An 18,817-nucleotide genomic window follows, 5' to 3' on the forward strand; every position below is an offset into this window, starting at 1 on the left:
GAAGGGCCAAAAACAGGATTATAAATTATAGATATTATAGATATTATAGATATTATAGATATTATAGGTATTACATAATATATATCATATTATATGTATTATATATATATATATATATATATATATAAAATAGACACAGGATGATGAACCCTCTATGATGAGGCCAGTTTAATTGTATTACCGTATGTACATCTTAAACCTCTGGTGCTTCAGGACTGGATTATGGCAATATGACCTGTTTAGAGTTACTGGTTCAGTCCAAAAGATTTAAAAACTGATGCTGAATGCAACAGCTCTCTTTTGGCAGCACAGTGCTGTTTGTGACCTGATTCACATCAGCTGTGTGGTGTTGTCCAAAAAAAAAAAATCAAGATAAACCATCCCAAAATAATTTAGACTTTCCCATTTTGAAAGCTGATGTGCTTCATGCTCCCAAGATTTACTATTAGAAAAACTCTTATGCCCGGATTAGAGGCTCTCATAGATGATGTAGAGGGGCTCTTGGAAGGGGAGTTTTAAAGTGTTTTGTCCTCTGGAAAAAAATTCTATCTGGTACAATCTTTCAGGCTGCTCACTTTCAGGAATAAGCAGTTCAAGACAGATAAATTTGCACAAGTTGATTTGGACATGGTTTTTAAAGGAGAGTCAGCTTTGCAGGTGAAAGAGTGCACCCTTCAAGGCTTTTGCTTGGTTGGGAGGAATTCTTTGAGGCAAATGTCCATAAACAAGCCCTGGTTTTGTTTCCATGTTTCATAGTAACATTATTCAGTTCTAGATTGATTAGAAAATCATTAAAAGTCAAATATTAAACAGTAGGAAAAATGGCAAAAGCTACTGAAAGCGTGGGTTGGTTGGTAAGTATTGCAGAGGTCTCAGGGGGAACAGCATTTCCTCAAGGTTTCAGAGCCAAGTGGCCAAGAGAAGAGCACAGCTCACAGGTAGGTCTAGCTTCAGGTGTCACCCAGCACCTGGTACAGACCTTGGTGGGATCCAGGCAGGGAAGTGGCATTGACTTCCTCCTCCTGCTTTTCCCACAGTGCCCAAATCCATGCTCCAGGGTCATTCAGAGCAGCAAGCTGGCTGCCAAGCAAGAAAGCTGGCCCACAGTCAGATCCCATGGCATAACACAGTTCAAGAGGTGCCACAGGGGATACCTTGGGCAACTCTGAGTCCACCAAAATAACTTTTGTCTGTGGTTTGTTTGTTTTCTTTCTCCCTCCTACTCTAGGTGTGTACACATTTCTTTCCAGCACCTTGAAATCTCTGGAAGAGAAAGACTATATTCACCGTGTCCTGGACAAAATCATAGACACTCTGATACACTTAATGGCCAAGTCAGGTCTTTCTCTGCAGCAGCAACACAGACGACTGGCTCAGCTCCTCCTCATCCTCTCTCACATCAGACACATGAGGTGAGAGCAAGCACACAGTCAGCACTTTGGTGCTGGGCCCATGCAAGAGAGGTGTCACAAATGCACTCTTTTCCTTTGTGGGTGGCAGTGCAAGCTCTGTGAAGGGCAACTACAAAAAAAAAAAAAAATCCATATGAAAATATTTACCCCATTTGTCCCTTCTAGTTGTCCCTTCTTCTGCCTTTTGTCATAATAGTGCTGATAGTTTGACAGAAAGTAGTATCTGCTTTTAATTTTATGTGTCATAGAATAATAGAATGGCCTGGTTTGGAAGGGAACTTAAAGATCCTCTAGTTCCAACTCTCCAGATACAGGAAGGGATGCTTTCCACTTAGACCAGGTTGCTCAGAACCCTGTCCAAGCTGGCCTTGAATACTTCTAGGGATGGGGCATCCACAATTTCTTTGGACAGCCTGCTCCAGAGCCTCACAACCCTCAGTACAGGATTTCTTCTGAGTACCTAATCTAAACCTGCTCTCTTTCAATTTGAAGCCACCCTCCCTTGTCCTGTCACTACATGCTCTTGTAAAAAGTCCCTCTCCAGCTCTCTTCCAGGCCCCCTTCAGGTGCTTCTCTTCTCCAGCTTCTCTTCTCCAGTTCTCTCAGCCTTTCCTCATAGGAGAGGTGCTTCAGCCCTTGGATCACCTTTGTGGCCCTGCTCTGCACCTGTTCTAACAGGTCTAAGTTTTTCTCAGGGTGAGGACCCCGGACCTGGACACCGGTGTTGGAAAAGTACTGAGTAGAATATGAATGTAGCTCTGCAACCTTTAGTCTCCTATATGATAAGATTTAATAAAACTATCACTTTTATGCAGCCACTTTTCACAAGTGTCATGATTGCAAATCACTTTAGAAAAGAGATTTAGGATCATTATGTGAATTGTAGGGGTGAGGATAAATGTGGAGCTACTAAATTCAGTCTAGAGGACCATGCCTTTTGCTAATCTGAGGTCAGCCGCCTGACACACTGTTAGGAATTGCAGCAAATGATTGTACCAAATTACCACTTAAGGTAGCTGCTCAGTGGATGAGGTGCTAACAGGATAAATTTCTACAAAGATAATCTATAGATTTTATTATTATGAAACCACGGGAGATGTTGCAACGCAGATTTTAATTTTCATTATTTCAGCTAATGAAATTTCAATTAGAGTAAACACCGTATCATAGCTACTAAAGCTGAAACATGTAGATGTTATCTCCTGAACTGATACACAGATCTCTAGGGAAAAGTCAAGGGATGTATGCATGTGGTTTTTTTCACTGTGTCATTTTGTAGAGTTTCTTTGTCCTTGTGTTAATGAACCTTTTTTCTGCCCCTCTAAAAAAGGTGGGGGGTGGGGTGTGGAATTGATATTATAATTCATATTATAAGTGAGCTTTTGCTAAGAAATTAGTTGATCTTATTTTCTAGGAAAAAAAGGATATATTTTTATTATGAGAAAGGCAATCCCGCCCACTTAGTTGCAGTGGCTAAGTTAAGAGTCTATGTGGTCAAGCTACTTTTTAGGAAGAGAAGAGCAAAAGAGGCACCTGTAGAAGGCAACTTGACTCCAGAAGTCTGCAACATTCTTTGAAGTTGCTGCCTTTTGCTTCACTGTAGCAGACGTGTACAGCAAATGCACTGCTAAGTCAATTGTTTTGTACAATACAGGATTTATATGAACCCAGAAAATATTATTAGCTGGTATCTTCCCTCCCCTCCATAGCATATTTGGAAAATTAACTGTTGTTTCATCACAACCCACAGCAACAAAGGAATGGAGCACCTGTACAATATGAAGTGTAAGAACGTAGTTCCACTCTACGATCTCTTGCTGGAGATGCTGGACGCTCACCGACTGCACGCCCCAGCAGCCAGGAGTGCTGCACCCATGGAAGAGGAAAACCGAAGCCAGCTGACAACTGCATCAGCTTCATCTCATTCCTTGCAGTCGTTTTATGTAAACAGCAAAGAAGAGGAGAATGTGCAGAATACAATATAAACAGAAGTCAGCATATACAGTGGTATGAGAAACCCAGCAGTGTTCTACCTAGCTCATGCTTCATTTCGCCTTTGAAAACACTCCAGTGACAACAGACACCAGCATTTTCCATATGAGTGTTTGTCAAGCGCTTGCCTAAATTGATTGCTTATCCTAAATGGAAGACATTTCATTGCCATGGATAGCCAGCAAGGATTGTCTGGCTAACCTGATTAAAAATTTGCAGTGTTTTTATTTAATTTTGCATGTTATTTGGGTAACTAAGTCCTAATCTAAACCATTCATTCATTTTACCATAAATCAATAGGCCATACCACCCATGCATATTGGTATCTTCATGAGTAGTAGTCTTTGTTAATACCCACCCAAAATCCTGAGCTTGCTTAATCCTTTACTTGCTTGAAACTTCGAAGCAGTTTGGTAGAGATTCTGGATGACTTCTTTGGCAGTGGAAACAGAAAGTTGGCTGGCATCTTAGTGTGCCATAGGGAAGCTGCACTGCGAGGGACTGCCGTGGTAGTTTAGTTAGATTCCTGCCACTTTTCTTCCTACGGTGTGAAGGAACTGAGGATTATTTTACCTCGCTGGCATACATCACCAGACAACTCTCTCTCAAGCTCATTCTGACCAAACTTTTAGGTACCCTTACCATATCCTCTAGATGAATTGCTTTGCATGCATGCTGTCTTGTCTGATCCTAGAAAGCTAAATTGTTTTGTTGCCCAAGACTGTAAATCCAGGGCAACATGGAAAACAGAGATTACATAGAGAATTACTCTTGAATCAGACCAGATGATTACAAAAATCATCAGGTCTTAAAAAAAGTCTACACACACATTCAGGATCCAGAACTATTTACAAGAAGTCCCTCCCCCTATCCTGTGCTTTGTTGCTTTGTGCTGTCACAAAGCAAGGGGTGAGGATGCCAGTGTGAGACTGGCACAGAAGGGTAGGATGGTCTCATCCCACTCAGCAGAGTGTGGTCTAGCTGCGTGTGGGAGGGCTAGTATCACAGTCAGAGCAGCAGGTTTTTCTTGCCATGACTTTCTTTGGCTCTTGTTGTGGCATGTTTCAATATCAATTGATACTACTAATTTCAATAAGAGCCAGCTCACCTGTGACACCAAAACTGGGCAGTGAGCCTCAGACATGGTGTAGACTCTGGGACTGCATGTCCAGAAAGATAAATCTTTCTCCATGCATGTCTGCAGCTCCTAAGGATATTCATAAAGATCACCTTGATGCTTCAGACCAATTGTAAATATACAAAAGGTTCACTGACATCAAGAGTTTCAACAAGAAGTGAAAGAGACTGAAGAACTCCACATGATACACTATCCAAAGTAGCAGTTGGTGCTGCTGTTTGACTGCCTCTATGCTAGAAAATTAAATGTCAGGGAACTTTGCTGGGTACTGGAAAGAGATTATTACATATGCCAGGGATATTTTACTGATCTAATGATAAACTTTGCCTGTGCTATCTGCACTTCTGGTTGACAGGTGCAGACTGGGAGTTAGCATGGACCAGGGACTATTCCAATAGCTACTTGGAAGCAACCACCCTGCCAGTGAGGGTATTTCCTAGCACGTGTGTAGGCTGCTCCACAGCAGCTGGCCATAGTGCTAGTGAAATGGTTTAGGGATGTTTTTACTATAGTTGAAACCTTTATGTTGATTGGAATATCCTGTAGAAACTAAATATAGGAAAGAGTGCAAGTAATGCCACACAGGAGTGCCTATGTCTAATTATGCTCCCTGTCACACAGGCAGAGCCTGTGTGCAGTGAGATTAAGTTTTCACAGCAGTTGTGAAGGCAGCAAGGCATAGGACAGGTTTGTGCTTCAAGTCAAGAATTCAGTTCTTTACATATGGTGGAATGTACATAATGGTGTCTATAATAGTTTCATATCTGTACATATCTGAGGATATGAGCAGTTTGAAAGCCTAAAGCTACATGCTACCAATGTTTGAGAAGATTCCTCGAAAACTGTGCAAGCCTAAACATGTGAAGCAGTCACCGTAAGTTCATAGGCCTTTTCTTGATGCATATTATGGTGTCATTTTTTTCTGAATGTGCTGAAGATTTTGTCTTTTTGTGTGTTCAGTAAAAGCATGTGTGTGTATGTGTGTGTCTGTGTGTGTGCATGAGCACTGATTTGGTACCTAAGGGCTTTTTGAGGGCTCCTAAATGTCATGAAAGAAAATGGACATTTTTAGGATTTTTAGAAGCTCGTTTTCAGATGTGTTAGAAAAACCATGAGTTTACTGAAACGAGTGCAGGCTAAGATCTGAATGGAGCACAGGAATCCCTGCAGTTAATTCACATGTTTACATCATCGTCATCATTCACCTGTAGCCCAGTGTGCACTAGAGCTGCTCTTTAAATATTCTACATGCAACTTGGTGTTCTCTAGGATAGAACACACAGATCAAGCTCATAAGCTGGAAGGCAAATTGGTTTAAACGAATGCCTCCCTTCCTACATACCAGAATAGATCATTACATCCATTCAAGTGTAGATTTGACCTGGAGGATAAAAGGTAGCTCATGGAGAACAATTCACAACAGAGGGTCGGATTTGGATGGTACCTATATAGGGCAAGAACCTTTACACAAGAGATTTTCCCAGTGAAGATGGAAAAGTACCATTTGAAGTAGTATGCAGCAGTCAGAAGGGTATCATAATGTGTCTTGGGATATACAAAATGATATCAGCTCACAATAATTATGAATGTTTTCCTGGGCTTAGCCCTTGCAAGGAAGCAATTTGGCTTTCAACCAGTCCTCCCATGTTTGTGGTAACAACAGTGAAGGGCAAGCTAGAAAGAACCAGAGTGATTCCCAGTAGTATATTAATTTACCTCGGGGCAGATTTAGGATCCATGTCATTAACTTTTTAATGAGATTTTAACTGAAGCAGCACCTTAATGAATATAATAACATTCCCAGAGTTACCTATAAAGATGCCCCCCATATCAGACAGCTGAATGTAGCTATTCAAATGATTAAATCAAGTCTATGATACAAAAATGGTAACTTTTTTCATATGTAATTCTGAATGATGCTCTCATGTATGCAAACAATTGTGCCTGAAATTTGGTAATTGTTATTTCACAATATATATTTTATGTGTGTATATATATATATATACATATATACTTTATATTTGCAGCTGACAAACCAGTACTACCTGAATACCTGGTGCTGGATATTACATAAAAATATATAGCATGTAAAAAGAAATTGAAAGAAAACTTTTCAAGGCAGCTAATTATGCTTTTACCAAAACATTCATAATGATGTCTCTGGACAGCTAACAAAATAATTATTTTGTAACGTTTATATATGGATTTTTTTAAAAAAACAAAAACATCAAAAAACAAAAAACCCTCTAGAAACATAGGCAATGTAATACCAGCACAAGGCAAACATAAATAGACCAGATGAATTTGCTTTGCTTGAGAACACGGTTGTTAGTGAAGTATTGCAAAAAGCTTGGGAAGTAGAAGAGGACATAGGGAGATGTGTAGCACTTAGTGGTGTCAGAATATGTGGTGTTTGAATATGTGAAAGCTACTCTGGTTTATAGTGGTTTGAGCCACATCTCAATGTTGCAGACTTTGTCTCAGGTAAAACTCCCAGTTGGGGTAGTAAGATTTGTACTCGGGTAAAATAATTTAACGAAAGTTTCTTGGTGTGCGTTGTGATAAATTTACTATTACGCTTTAGTGACATCACTTGATGATTTTTCTCCTCTACATTGAGGGGTTTAAAAATGTTATTAATTAAATAATCTGAACTGAGCTCCCAAGGATATTGAAAGGACTGTCAGCAGATCACTGGACCTTGAATTGAAAAAAAGCAAACAAAAAAACCCCAAACCATCCCCTTCATACGAGCCAGGATTTGTACTGGAGCCTCCATCAATTTCAGTTTGATGCCAACTGATTCTTTAAGAGCTGTGCTAAATGTTTAAAAACAAGCAAATTACCAACAAAGTAAAAATTCTGCCTCAGTAGGTCTTTAGTCTTATTACAGGCTTAGGTAAGAACATGGCAAGCCCCTCTTGTGTATATAATTTCCTGCTTTAAAATTGGAGTGCAACTCAAGCTGCAGATAATGGGATTTTGTATATAAGGCATTCTCAGCTGAACTTGTGTGAAGTGCATTTCTTACTTTGAATAATGAGATTAATGTTTTCTATGCTATCTACAACCATGATATGGCTTTACAGATAGAAAGTCAACACATGTCATAGAAGGGTGTTGTTAACAATTGTATCATAATACAAACCAATCTTTGCTCTCACCTGCAAGTGTAGCATAATCTCAAATTGATCTGAGAGTTTGAAATTAATGTTTTCCCAATATTAATGTCCTACCCTTTCTACTCACAGTTCCCTTTCATTCTTCAAATGTGGATGGCCTTATATCCTGAAAGTTGTTTTCAAAGTGATGCCCATAAAGGGTATTTGGTTTTGCACTGTATTAAAAAAATATAACATTCTTCTGCATTCAAATGTGCCTAAAGAAATAAAAAAAAAATTAAAAAAAAATTATATGCTGCCATCTTGCAAATTAGTAAATTCTGTAATCCTGTGTGCCTATGATTAGAAGTCTGTTTCTTCAGAAAGTGCCCATTGAAAAAGGAAGGGATATACTGCTGGTCACAAGACTTGCATTATCAAGCCACTTTATGTATTACCTTATTGTATGTACTATGAAACCAATGCTTTTGTGTGCACTATGTAGTCTGTCAATGTAAAGTCCTTTCTTTGGTATAGGCTCAGCTGTTATAATGTATTTGTTGAAGTATTCTGTTCTTTCACTGATGCATATGAAATTGATGTCTTTGGTTTTGGTGAGGTATATTTTTCTTTGTTTTGCACCTAAAAAAAGTTCTAAAAAAGTCTAAATAAAAAAATCTGGTAGGCTACCTGATTGGTGCAAGATTTTTATCAGTGTATTTGATGTTGAAAATAAAGAATTAATCAGAACGCATTGTTTAACTTTGTTATATTTTGCATGTTTTTAAAAGATGCTTCTCTGCTTATTGTTTTTCAGTGGACAGCAAAAATCAGGATGTGTCTGTTTCTGTGCATCTAAATGAAAGTGGAAACCATTTCTTAGTTTCTTTACTTTCCCTGAAAAGGATCAGAGACTCCATATCTAGAGTCAACAACAAGCTAGGTATAGTCTCTAGTAATCCCAATGACACCAGGGAAGTTAGCTAAGTACCCAGTACTTGATGTACTTTAATGTCCTTAGTATTTTGCTTCACATTCCTTATTTTGGCTTGTGAAATACATTATGGCAGAAGAGACAGATTGCGTGAATTTAGCCCTCTACAGTTGGCTGCCACTCACCATGGGCTAGCTTATATGAAGGAAGATAGTACTCCTTTTCTGAGTGAAACTAGTCCTCAGGAAAAAAAAATTGTCTTGACTAAGCCATCAGGAAGGGATGAAAAAAAATGAATGATACTTTTATTAATGTAAGACCACTTTGAACTCAATTCTGTTCTCTAAAATAATCTCAAAATCATATTTGGTGTTTGCAAAGAATCAAACCAGTAATTTATAGCATTTGCATACATACTAATGTATTTCAGTACTTGTAGTATTTATATTTATCAGTAACATGAAGAGAATATGGTCTCTATATTGATTATTTTTTAATCTATTTTCTGTGCCATGCTGGTTCAACATAAGACTATTGGTTCATAGGTTCTTCTCTTATAAGAATATATAAGGAAAATGTGTTTGTTTTATGGGATGTTTCATTGTACTTAAAAGGAAAAAATTGTAAGATGCTTACCTCAATTTTAAGTATTATCTCAGTGATGAAGACAAGATAGGCAATATGCTTCGTTCATGTGAAACCTCACCTTATAGCTTGTCAAGTATGAAAGAAAAATAACCTATAAAGACTCTAAAAGAATGTTAGGAACTGTTGGGATTTTTAAGTACTGAGTAGAACTGAACAATGGTTCCAAATCATGTAATTATTTTGCAATACACTACCAAAGCAAAGAATTTGACCACAAGTTGCTTCTTTGGCCACAAAGGGTGGGTCAGAGCAATAGGAACTAATTACAAATGTATATGTGCTCAAAATAATAGAGCAATTTTCAATGCTGATTCAAAACATGACACCATTTCATGGCTTTTTAACCACAGGAACAAATGAGCACTTACAGTTCATGGAGAAATGGTTTAAGAAGACAGTTGCTCCATAATACTGAACTTAGAGACTTAAACTCAAAAGAACAGTTAGATAGGAGAATATTCCTGCAAAATCAAGAATATGGCACTCCTAGACGAAAAACTGCACAGATAAAGTCTGAACATACTTACCTCTGCAAAAATTGTAACAATTTGAATGAGCAAAGGATTGCACACGGCCTGGGATTGCATACTACCTGAGATTAGGCATTCTTCTGTCCAACTCTTTCTGCAGCATGACACCATAACACAGCATCACAGTGCACAGAAACACAGCACCACAGAGCTGGGAATGTGTCACTGGAGACTGCCTAGTCCAATTCCTGGCTCAGAGCTGGATCACCTAAAGAAGATTGTTCAGGGCCACAAAAACAGATATTTCTACCTCTCTGGGTACCTCTCCCTTTTCCAGTGTTTGATGGTCTTCACGTTATAAAATCTTTTGCCTGTGTTCAGGTGGAATTTCATGTGATTTAATTTCTACCCATTGCCTTCTGTCACTGGGAACAACTGAAAAGAGTCTGTCTCCCTCATCTTCATTCCCTCCCATGATGTGTCTTTTGTGATGGGAGAAGGTGGATGAGATGTCACCTTGCTCAGACACCCAGAACCCACCACGAAGAATGCCTCTACAGCCAGGCATTGGGCACATTTCAATGGTCAGGAGCCACCTGGGACTCCAGCTTCATTCCCAATTTCTTATTTCTGTTGGGTGAAGAAGTTTGAGAAATGATGCAGGAAGGACATGACTTTCTATTTAATTGCAGAGCTTTTGCAGCTGAAACTCCTGAGCCCATCACCCTCACTCCCCTCACACCACACATAACACCTTACGGAGCAGCTCCCCCAGGGGATGCACACAGCTGGATGCATTGGCATCCCCCACACCCCTCATTTCTCTCTTTGCTAACACGTAAGTGATGCCTGTCTTGTTCCAGCGTATTTTATTTAACTAATTAGAAAGGTATGACATAGTTATGGCATAATTGAAGAACATATTTGACAACTTTTCTTTCCTGTTAATTCAGGCAATCCTCATAATGCAATGATAACAGCTTCTTCATGGGCTAAAGCCTCAGTGTTCTCAGAGTGGGGCACCCTCCCTCATTAAAAGCCTTTTGGCCATGCTTATTCCTCAAAATTAAATGATGGACTTTTAATTTTTTTTTTCCTATCCAGAAACTGCAACATTAAAAGCCCCATGAAGCAGCTGTTTCTATGGCTGGAAATGTTTTACCTCTCCTTCCTCTGCATTACACTGCTTGTCTCCACCACCTACACAGTGAAGAGGAGAGGAAAATCTAAACATATAAACCAGCACTCATCAGAGTGCTCACATAAAAAGAATCCCCATGGAAGGGCACTGCGTACGTGTTTCTTCTTATGCCCAGCCAGGCTCCAATTATTACCATTCACCACAGCATCCTGCAGACACAGATGCTCAAGTGTAAAAATGGTCATGAAGTCTTCAGGAAAATTGACCATCAAAATAATAACATTTGGCACTTATCTCAGCAGGAACAAGGCTAACTAGCTCTCATGTCCCTTTAAGAACTTTGTGCTGCAGTATTTAGGTGTCATTCTGCTAAATGTCTTCATTTCTGCAGGCATACAGGTGATATGGAATTTATCTCCTGCTGTCTTCCATTCCTACACACTTGTGTACAACCTCAGCAAGTCAAATTTTAAACAGATGAAAAATGTGCATGTGAGGAAAGGATGCGTTTTCAGGCATTTTTTAGCCAGATTTTGCAACATTTTGGGATCAAGGTATTTAGCTTCTCTACAGATAAAGACTGAACGCTACTCTCTAAGACAAAAAAGAATCTGACAAGAAGCAAATCTATTTTTCACTCACCTCTTCAGAACTTATGTCATCTATGGAAAGATGAAAAAGTATGTTACACCCTAGAGATGAGCAAAAAGTGCAGTCCATTTTGTGGTGAGAGTCAGGGCACATAAAAGCTTGAAAGTTTAGGCATTCACGTGAAAGCTGAAAAGATTGAATTCCAGTCTGTCCTTACAGGATTAATTTTTGCTTACATTAAATCTGAAATCAAAAAAAGAAACTACAGCTCAGAAATGTCTTCTTTGTTTCTATCTAATCTATCTATCTATCTATCTATCTATCTATCTATCTATCTATCTATCTATCCCAAAATGTTAGAGCACCATGCTTTCTTCCAGGACTTTTTGCTTGTACTTCCCTTGCCCCCTTAGTCTGCATACCTGCCTGCACCATGCTTCAAGTTAAGCAAAGGAGTAAAAATCTCAACCCTATAATTTAACCTGCAGCTCTATGGCCAGGAGAGCTTCCCATACAATTTCTGAATTGTATGTAAAGAAAACACTACAGCCATGAATGTCCCACCTCTTGGATAGCCTTGTGAGCACTTGCATAGAAAAAAGTGGACTCTGGTAGGTTTAATTCCAGCTGTTTTTAAAACATCCTTTTTAAAAACAAAGGAATGGAAAAACCCACAATTACAACATCCATAATAGCAGTCTTCCAGGAATTACAACATGCCAGAAAACAAAAAAAAAAACCAACCTGGCCTGAGTAACCTGTGTGCAAACTACATCCAAATCTGCATGATCTCTGACCAGAAGAGCTCTCTAGCTCTAGACCTCTCCCCTCTCACTAAAGACACCTTTGATACAAGAAATGGACAATACTTTCCTAAAGCATCCTGTCTTTCCGAAAAGTGAAATGTGCCACTGTTATTCAGACATCACTGTGATCAAATCCATTTGCTGTATCTCAGATCTTTAAACAGATTCTTACTCAAACAAAGCAGTTTTGACCAATTAATTTTTGGAATGATATATTATGTGGCACCAAACAACAGATGTTACAGCTTTCATGTCCTATATTCTTTTAGAGGAATCATTTAACAAAATTCAGATTTCTGTCACTTAACCAGGTCTTAGTCTATGACAAATCTTCAGTGCTTCAGCTAGCAGTTATTCATTTCCTTTTATCTTGTTTCACAGATCTTTATCTACTTCTTTCTGGGAAGACAAATCAATTCTCTTAATAATTCCTATTTATCTATTTATTTATTTAATTATTTTATTGGGGAACATTATTAGAACATTCTAATGTTCTTAGTATTATTACCACAACACAATTTCTCACAAATACAGGTTTCATGCCTACGTCCCTCTGGGTCTAATTACGGCCAAACAGGGCAACAACAATAGAATTCAGCTGGCTACAGTGCATTTTACAACATGCTGCCAAGGCTAAAACCACTCAGCCAGTACCCAGACAAATTCCCTTATGTGGGGAACTGTGTGCCTATAAATACACACAACCCAAAAGACCCCTCCCTGCATTCTCCTTTCTCCCCTCAATTTACACAAATACTGCTTTAGATGAAATCTGCGTTTGACTGCTGCCAATACCACCCTGCTTAAATCAAAACTAACTATTCTGCCTTTTTCCTTTCCATTGCTTTAAACACCAAATGAAATATGGTAAGTGCCAAAAAGAGAAGATCAATGGTTTCTATTGCTTTAGAATCTACATTTTTTCCCCTTGACTTGTTCTTATGTCTCAGAATCCTCCTACAGTTGCTAAGTCTTGATAGCATCTGTAGTCTGAAGGCTGTGAACAACCAGTGTCTGTTATACCTTTGAACATACAGACACACATCCACTCAGATGCACATGATGATGATGAGCATGCTGAGAGATGCTATCAGTTGTAAACAGATCTCTCAACCACAAATAACAAGACCAAAGGCCAGGGATGACTGCTCAAAAGCAAGCACATCTTTGTTCTCGTTCAACAGCCAGATGCAGAAAAATATTCTAAAGAGGGAGAGAGCAATACTGCAGGTGTTCACAAAGCTGGAAGGGTGACAAACCAGGGGTGAGGAACTATTGATCTGTTGCAGAAAGAAGCTGTTATAGCTGCTGGAGCAGGGTGGGGAATAGGTAATGGGTATCATCATTCTCACAGCTATGAGGAGTTAAGAGGACACTACTGTCAAGTTGAGATCATTTGTACTCCTAATATTGTCTCTAAATAACACTTTGCAGCCTGCCTTCAGATTTTGCTGAGCATGACCCACAAATGAAGCTCCACAAAGAGATGCAGCGAGTCCAGGGTAAATTGTGCTCATTATTTTTCACTATTATCAATACAAGCATAATGACACAGTGTTTTGATACTACAGTCTGAAGTCACAGAGCAACCAGTTACCTTTGAACACTCACTAGCTCTGAGGTGACTACAAGCCAATAAGCAAGGTTCAGAGCTGCAATGTATGTCAAGCTGGGGGGATGACTACACCTCTACAGAAGCTACTGCATTTACCTACAGTAGAAAACAGGAAAAAATACAACACAGTTATGACCTGAGCTCCCCAAGAGGCAGAGTCTACTTTCTCTATGCTTGAACACATGATTTCAAGACAGACCCAGTTTGGCAGCTCCTCTGCTGCCTGTCCTCATGCCTTGCAGCCAAGGCTCAAGGTGCATCACCAGAAATCAGCCCTTGTGTTTACAGAGCCCAAATAGGTGATGTTTCAGAAAGAGACGTTTTTCAGAAAGAGAAGTGTTGAGTTGCAGGTTTATCACAGAGACAGGGTGTCTCAGACACTAAGTTGTGCATTTCTTAGAGAGTTTTAGCATCCCATTATCAGGATGAGAAAGATGCCCAGGCTCCCAAACTGGCTAGTGCCACTGGCTGCAATGCTTGACAGCTTTCTGAGTGTGTTTTTTTCTCCCATACAGGTACCCCATTTAACCTGGTTCATGCTGTGGTGATAAATGCCTTTGTTGATAACTCATGGGGATTTGCAACTCAAGCTAGACCTCTGAGTTACTGGCACTCCTGGGATGGAACTTGAGAAGAGCCTGCCCTCTTATTTACGTTTTGCCTTCTTTGTGTCAGCTTTTAGGATCAAGATCCAGTTCTGCAAAATTACCTGTGAAGTTATAATGGAATTGGTTCATGACTAGAATTCCTTTTGTAGGAGCATATTGCTCAAACCACTTTAAGTCTCAAAATCAGCACCAGACCAGTTAAAGCATCAAAAGCAGTAAGTCCAAAGTGGCACTCTAAAGGACCCTCTAACCTGGTGACGCAAATTGTCTGCTATTCCCTTGACACATCAGCTTACAGGCTGACATTCCTGTCCTTGAAGGAATGGGAAATTTAGGATTTACAAACAGGCATTTTTCCCGTCTGTGACATTTTTCTAATGGGCCTCTGTCACCACCTGTTACTGCCTTATTCACAGGCATTGTAGAGACTTTGCTGTTCACTTCGAGGACTGCTTTGTGTGAGCAGGTCCATTGGGCTCAAGAAAAAGTTCTCTGCATCAACTGTCAGTACATTGATAGTCAGATCAATGTCTGCAGATCAGAACTTGAAGGTATGAACACAAGAATCTTTACTTTAAAACAGCTGGATGAGGCAAAGCATAGTGGGGACACTGTCCACCAGTTGATCAGCAAGGCAGAGGAGAGACAGTGCATGTGTGTTGTGCAGGTAACCATCAGCCAAAAATACACTGAATTTGAAAGAGCTAGTAACACTTGATGATGTGATGAGGCTGAGATCCTTATGCCTCCCTAAATGAGTCTTTTTCTTTCCAATTTTTTTTTTAAAGGAAACAAAAATACCTTTCAACAAAAAATTAACCAGCAGACTGAGAGACTGGCTGATGAAAGGATTTCTAAAGCATGCACAGACTTAGACTAATAGATCCAGCAAACTAATGAATTATCATGTAGATGCACTGATTACCACTGATTAAATTATGTTACCAAAGAGAACAATATCTGAAAAGAGAAAAGGGGTCAATTTTATGTAATATTTCAGGCCTTTTGCAAGTAACAGCTCTTCCTTGTAGCTCAAATGTGTGTTCCTTATCTTTGTCTACTGAGTGATTATGAATACTAATCTAGCCTAGCATAACTTCTGAATAGCAATGAAGGAAACTAAGCCTTGAAAAGAACACATATTTGTGTCAGTCCAGACTTGTGTATCAGACATTGAAAATATTTTGTGAACATACAAAATCCTTTTCGCAAAAATGTTAATGCTACACTTATCTGAAAAGGAAGCTTTATTTTTTTTATATTTCTTCTAAATGCTGGACTTCAGCTTGTGGTTCCCTACCCTCTCCTCATAACAGCTCTAAACACAACATGCCAAAAAGTAATTCTACGTAACAGCAACTAATGTGCTTGTATTTTTTTTCTGGCCTTTTTATTTCTGTCATGCAATCCAATATATTTTAAGCAAAAACACATAACTCAAGAAAAATTCACATTGTGTGTTTCATGGCTTCAAATCTCCTAAACTTATTAAAGAGCAGTAACTTAGAGACATGCTCTGTATTTTTTTTCATAATTGAGAAGAATCCTGTTCTTTCAAAGTCTAGTTCTGACTGATAAGATGGGCAGAGTACTACTGAATAGGCTGCAAGTTTTTGCAATAGTTCTGGAAAGTTAATGAGTTTTCAATTTGTTCTCTTTTTCTTCTATTTATGCTTATGTTTTGGGCCTATTCCACTAAAATAATGATGAGTAAAAACATAAATATCTATCTTGGTATTAAGCTTCTATGGAAAATAATAGGAAGTTTCCAGTATATTCACAGGAAGAAATCTGCTTCATTGTGGATTGGTACAACACCAATTGTCAAAGGTTGCACATGAATGCATATACATAAACACAGATGGGAAAAAAAAACCCACACAGGTGAGAGGGAACTTCAAGAAGCAGCTTGAAAAAAAGAAAAACCTGAAGTGATGAATCATTAATCCAAAACATGTACTGCTTTCAATATTAGCACAACCTCTAATGTGATACTTTCCCAGGTATTCTGCCAGCTGTCGTTTTCCAGATGTTGTCATTCAAAGATATACCTAATGCCATTAAATTGTTATAGAATTTTTTAATTATTTTTTGAAGTGCAGCATATGGATGTCTTCTATTTTTTTATACCATACATATCTCATTCTAAACTTAGAGATTTCCATAGTAGTCATTAAAAAGCACGTAGACAAAATATTTTATGGTATCTATAATAAATGCAAAGAAATCAATACAAACAAAACTTGGCTTAGCAAACTGTACATACATAAATATGTTCTTTGTTTTTCAACTTGACATTCAACATTTTTTTCCTCATAAAAACTTCTGCAATCTTATTTATTACATCCATTTTTTTTTTTAAACCTTAAAAAAGTGCTTCTCAGATTTACACCTTGTGCATCCAAAGCAAAGGTTAGAACACCATGCCTGAAACAGAAACCACAGGGAATAATACATTGCCATACAAGATTCTTTAAAATGGTATGTTACAAATGCTCTAAAATTCCTTAAGCATTGGTTATTTTGTATACTGTAGATACTGAGAAGGTATTTAACAAAGACTGGATAATGGGTCATTTAGAGCAGCACACAGGAAAGGATCTACAGTATCAAGTCCTTGGCTATGCATAGTACAGGGCAATGACCTGGATATAAAGTGGCTAAAAGATCCCAAAAGCTGTACAGAAGAGGTTTCCCCCACATACGTTGCACCCTCCTTAGTACCCAGGATGCAAGGAGTATTGAAATGATGCTACTCAGGTAATACTTTGTGCAGTTTGATACTGATACACTGATTCCAGCGGAGTGCCAGCAGAGAAAGAGATGGGCACAGTGGTGGCAACAGCAGACAGGTAAAGCTGCCACGCTGAACCCTGCCACCCTTTAAAACCATCTTGCTGCACATCTAGCCAGCACTCCAGCAAGGTCTCCCACTGTCTCAGAGGTCTCCTTCACAATGGAGGAGGACCATTCATGTATTTTAGCATGGGGTGGAAAGAGCGGGCAAAGTTGTTTGCCATAGCACAGCTGTAATCCTCCTCGGTCATTGGCACCAGGCACGCCAGCCCGATCAGGAGCAGCAGGAGGAGCTGAAGAGGCAGAGCAGCTCTGAGGACTCTGAGGAAGAAGGACGGGCACCGCCACGCTGGCCCAGCCTCAGAAGGGGAGGAACCTGAGCCACCTCTTTTGGACCTGAGAAAAGAAGATGGGCAGTTGAATACACTAAAACATTACTGCAGCAGAGGTTGCCCTTGGGCACTCAACCTCCCCTGAAGGCCGATTAACAATTTGCACAGACTCTGATTGACAACTGCAGAGGTATTTTTCAGTGAACATGCTATTTCCCTAAGACTTTTAAGAGACCCTGGATTTCTTGACTGGGTAGGAAAACACCAAATGATTATAGCAGAAGGTGCTTTGTGACCCCTCACCCCTTTTATCATTTATGAGGAAGACCATCCACTTAAAGCACTAAGCTTTAGAGAAGGGGAATATAAAAGGTGGGCCGTACCTGCCATATTTGTTCAATGCATGCTGTCTAAAGAGGTGGGCCTTCTTGTTTAAAATATCCAGTTGCATTTGATTTGCAGAAGTTTCTGCATTTGTTTATGTATAAGGTATCCATGAGAGCATAATGCACTGAGATTCACTTACATCAATTTCTGTCAATCAATACACCAATATACAGGTAATGGGGACGTGTTTTCTACAAAGCACATTGTGTTTTGAATCTTGCACAGAATCAGCAGTTAAAATCTATCTGCTCAACTGACTTGACACCATCACCTTCCAAGTGATTTTCTCCCTTATGTTGATGGATCTGACTTGAAATGGCACATACCCTATCACATGTCTATGAGGCAGGAGAGATCTAACACAAATACTTCCAAAGGGACATTTCAAAAATCCATTCTATTACTTTAAATGAAAGATAAAGACATAAATTTCACATTTTTCTTTTTGGCTGAAACTATCAAGAGCTGAAAACAGTGACTAGGAAAGATTAAATCTGATGGTCTCAGTGTGCTAGTTAAATGGCATGGGAAAATACTGTATTTCAGCACAAGCCAAAAATGGAAGAACTCAGAGCCTTCGAGTAACTTGCTTCAAGAACTCTGCTATTAGGACATTAGGTCATGAATTTTGTCTCAGATGTGTTGCTATAATACATTTGCATGGTTGCTATGACCATGAGGCCTCAAAAAAATCTGTTGTTTCCTAGAGTTTAAGAGATAAAAATTCTAATAAGCACATGTGGGAAATCAGGCTTATTGGCTGCAGTCAAATGCTCCCCAGTAAAGTACAGGGTGATGATTCCTTACTGTTTCTTTGACTTCCCCTTGTTCTTTTGATCCTGTCTC

General features: G+C 39.1%; 2 protein-coding genes and 1 long non-coding RNA gene across 41 annotated transcripts in view; 1 reads left to right on the forward strand and 2 right to left on the reverse strand.

The window, feature by feature from the left end:
* Positions 1-8,393, forward strand: part of ESR1 (estrogen receptor 1) — a 183,154-nt gene extending 174,761 nt beyond the window's left edge. For 3 of the 4 annotated variants that reach the window (XM_086877292.1, XM_023923389.2, XM_086877291.1), the window contains exons 8-9: positions 1,229-1,412; positions 3,163-8,393. In XM_086877292.1, coding sequence (XP_086733418.1) covers positions 1,229-1,412; positions 3,163-3,397 — 419 coding nt within the window. In that variant the 3' untranslated portion in view covers positions 3,398-8,393. The remainder of the gene's footprint in view (positions 1-1,228; positions 1,413-3,162) is intronic. The other variant, XM_086877293.1, reaches the window with a different exon arrangement.
* On the reverse strand, positions 1,412-3,945 carry LOC147654839 (uncharacterized). The gene is made up of 3 exons (XR_015283260.1): positions 3,763-3,945; positions 3,182-3,339; positions 1,412-1,521 (listed from the first exon to the last, which is right to left on the reverse strand). It is a non-coding gene; the product is annotated as an uncharacterized LOC147654839 (long non-coding RNA).
* An 8,128-nt stretch (positions 8,394-16,521) lies between the features above and the next one.
* Positions 16,522-18,817, reverse strand: part of SYNE1 (spectrin repeat containing nuclear envelope protein 1) — a 290,474-nt gene continuing 288,178 nt past the window's right edge. For 35 of the 36 annotated variants that reach the window (XM_086877258.1, XM_086877290.1, XM_086877260.1 and 32 more), the window contains one exon: positions 16,522-17,648. In XM_086877258.1, coding sequence (XP_086733384.1) covers positions 17,408-17,648 — 241 coding nt within the window. In that variant the 3' untranslated portion in view covers positions 16,522-17,407. The remainder of the gene's footprint in view (positions 17,649-18,817) is intronic. The other variant, XR_015283259.1, reaches the window with a different exon arrangement.

Source organism: Cyanistes caeruleus, chromosome 2, assembly GCF_971803275.1.
Source record: "Cyanistes caeruleus chromosome 2, bCyaCae1.hap1.1, whole genome shotgun sequence".
NCBI classification, from domain to species: domain Eukaryota; kingdom Metazoa; phylum Chordata; class Aves; order Passeriformes; family Paridae; genus Cyanistes; species Cyanistes caeruleus.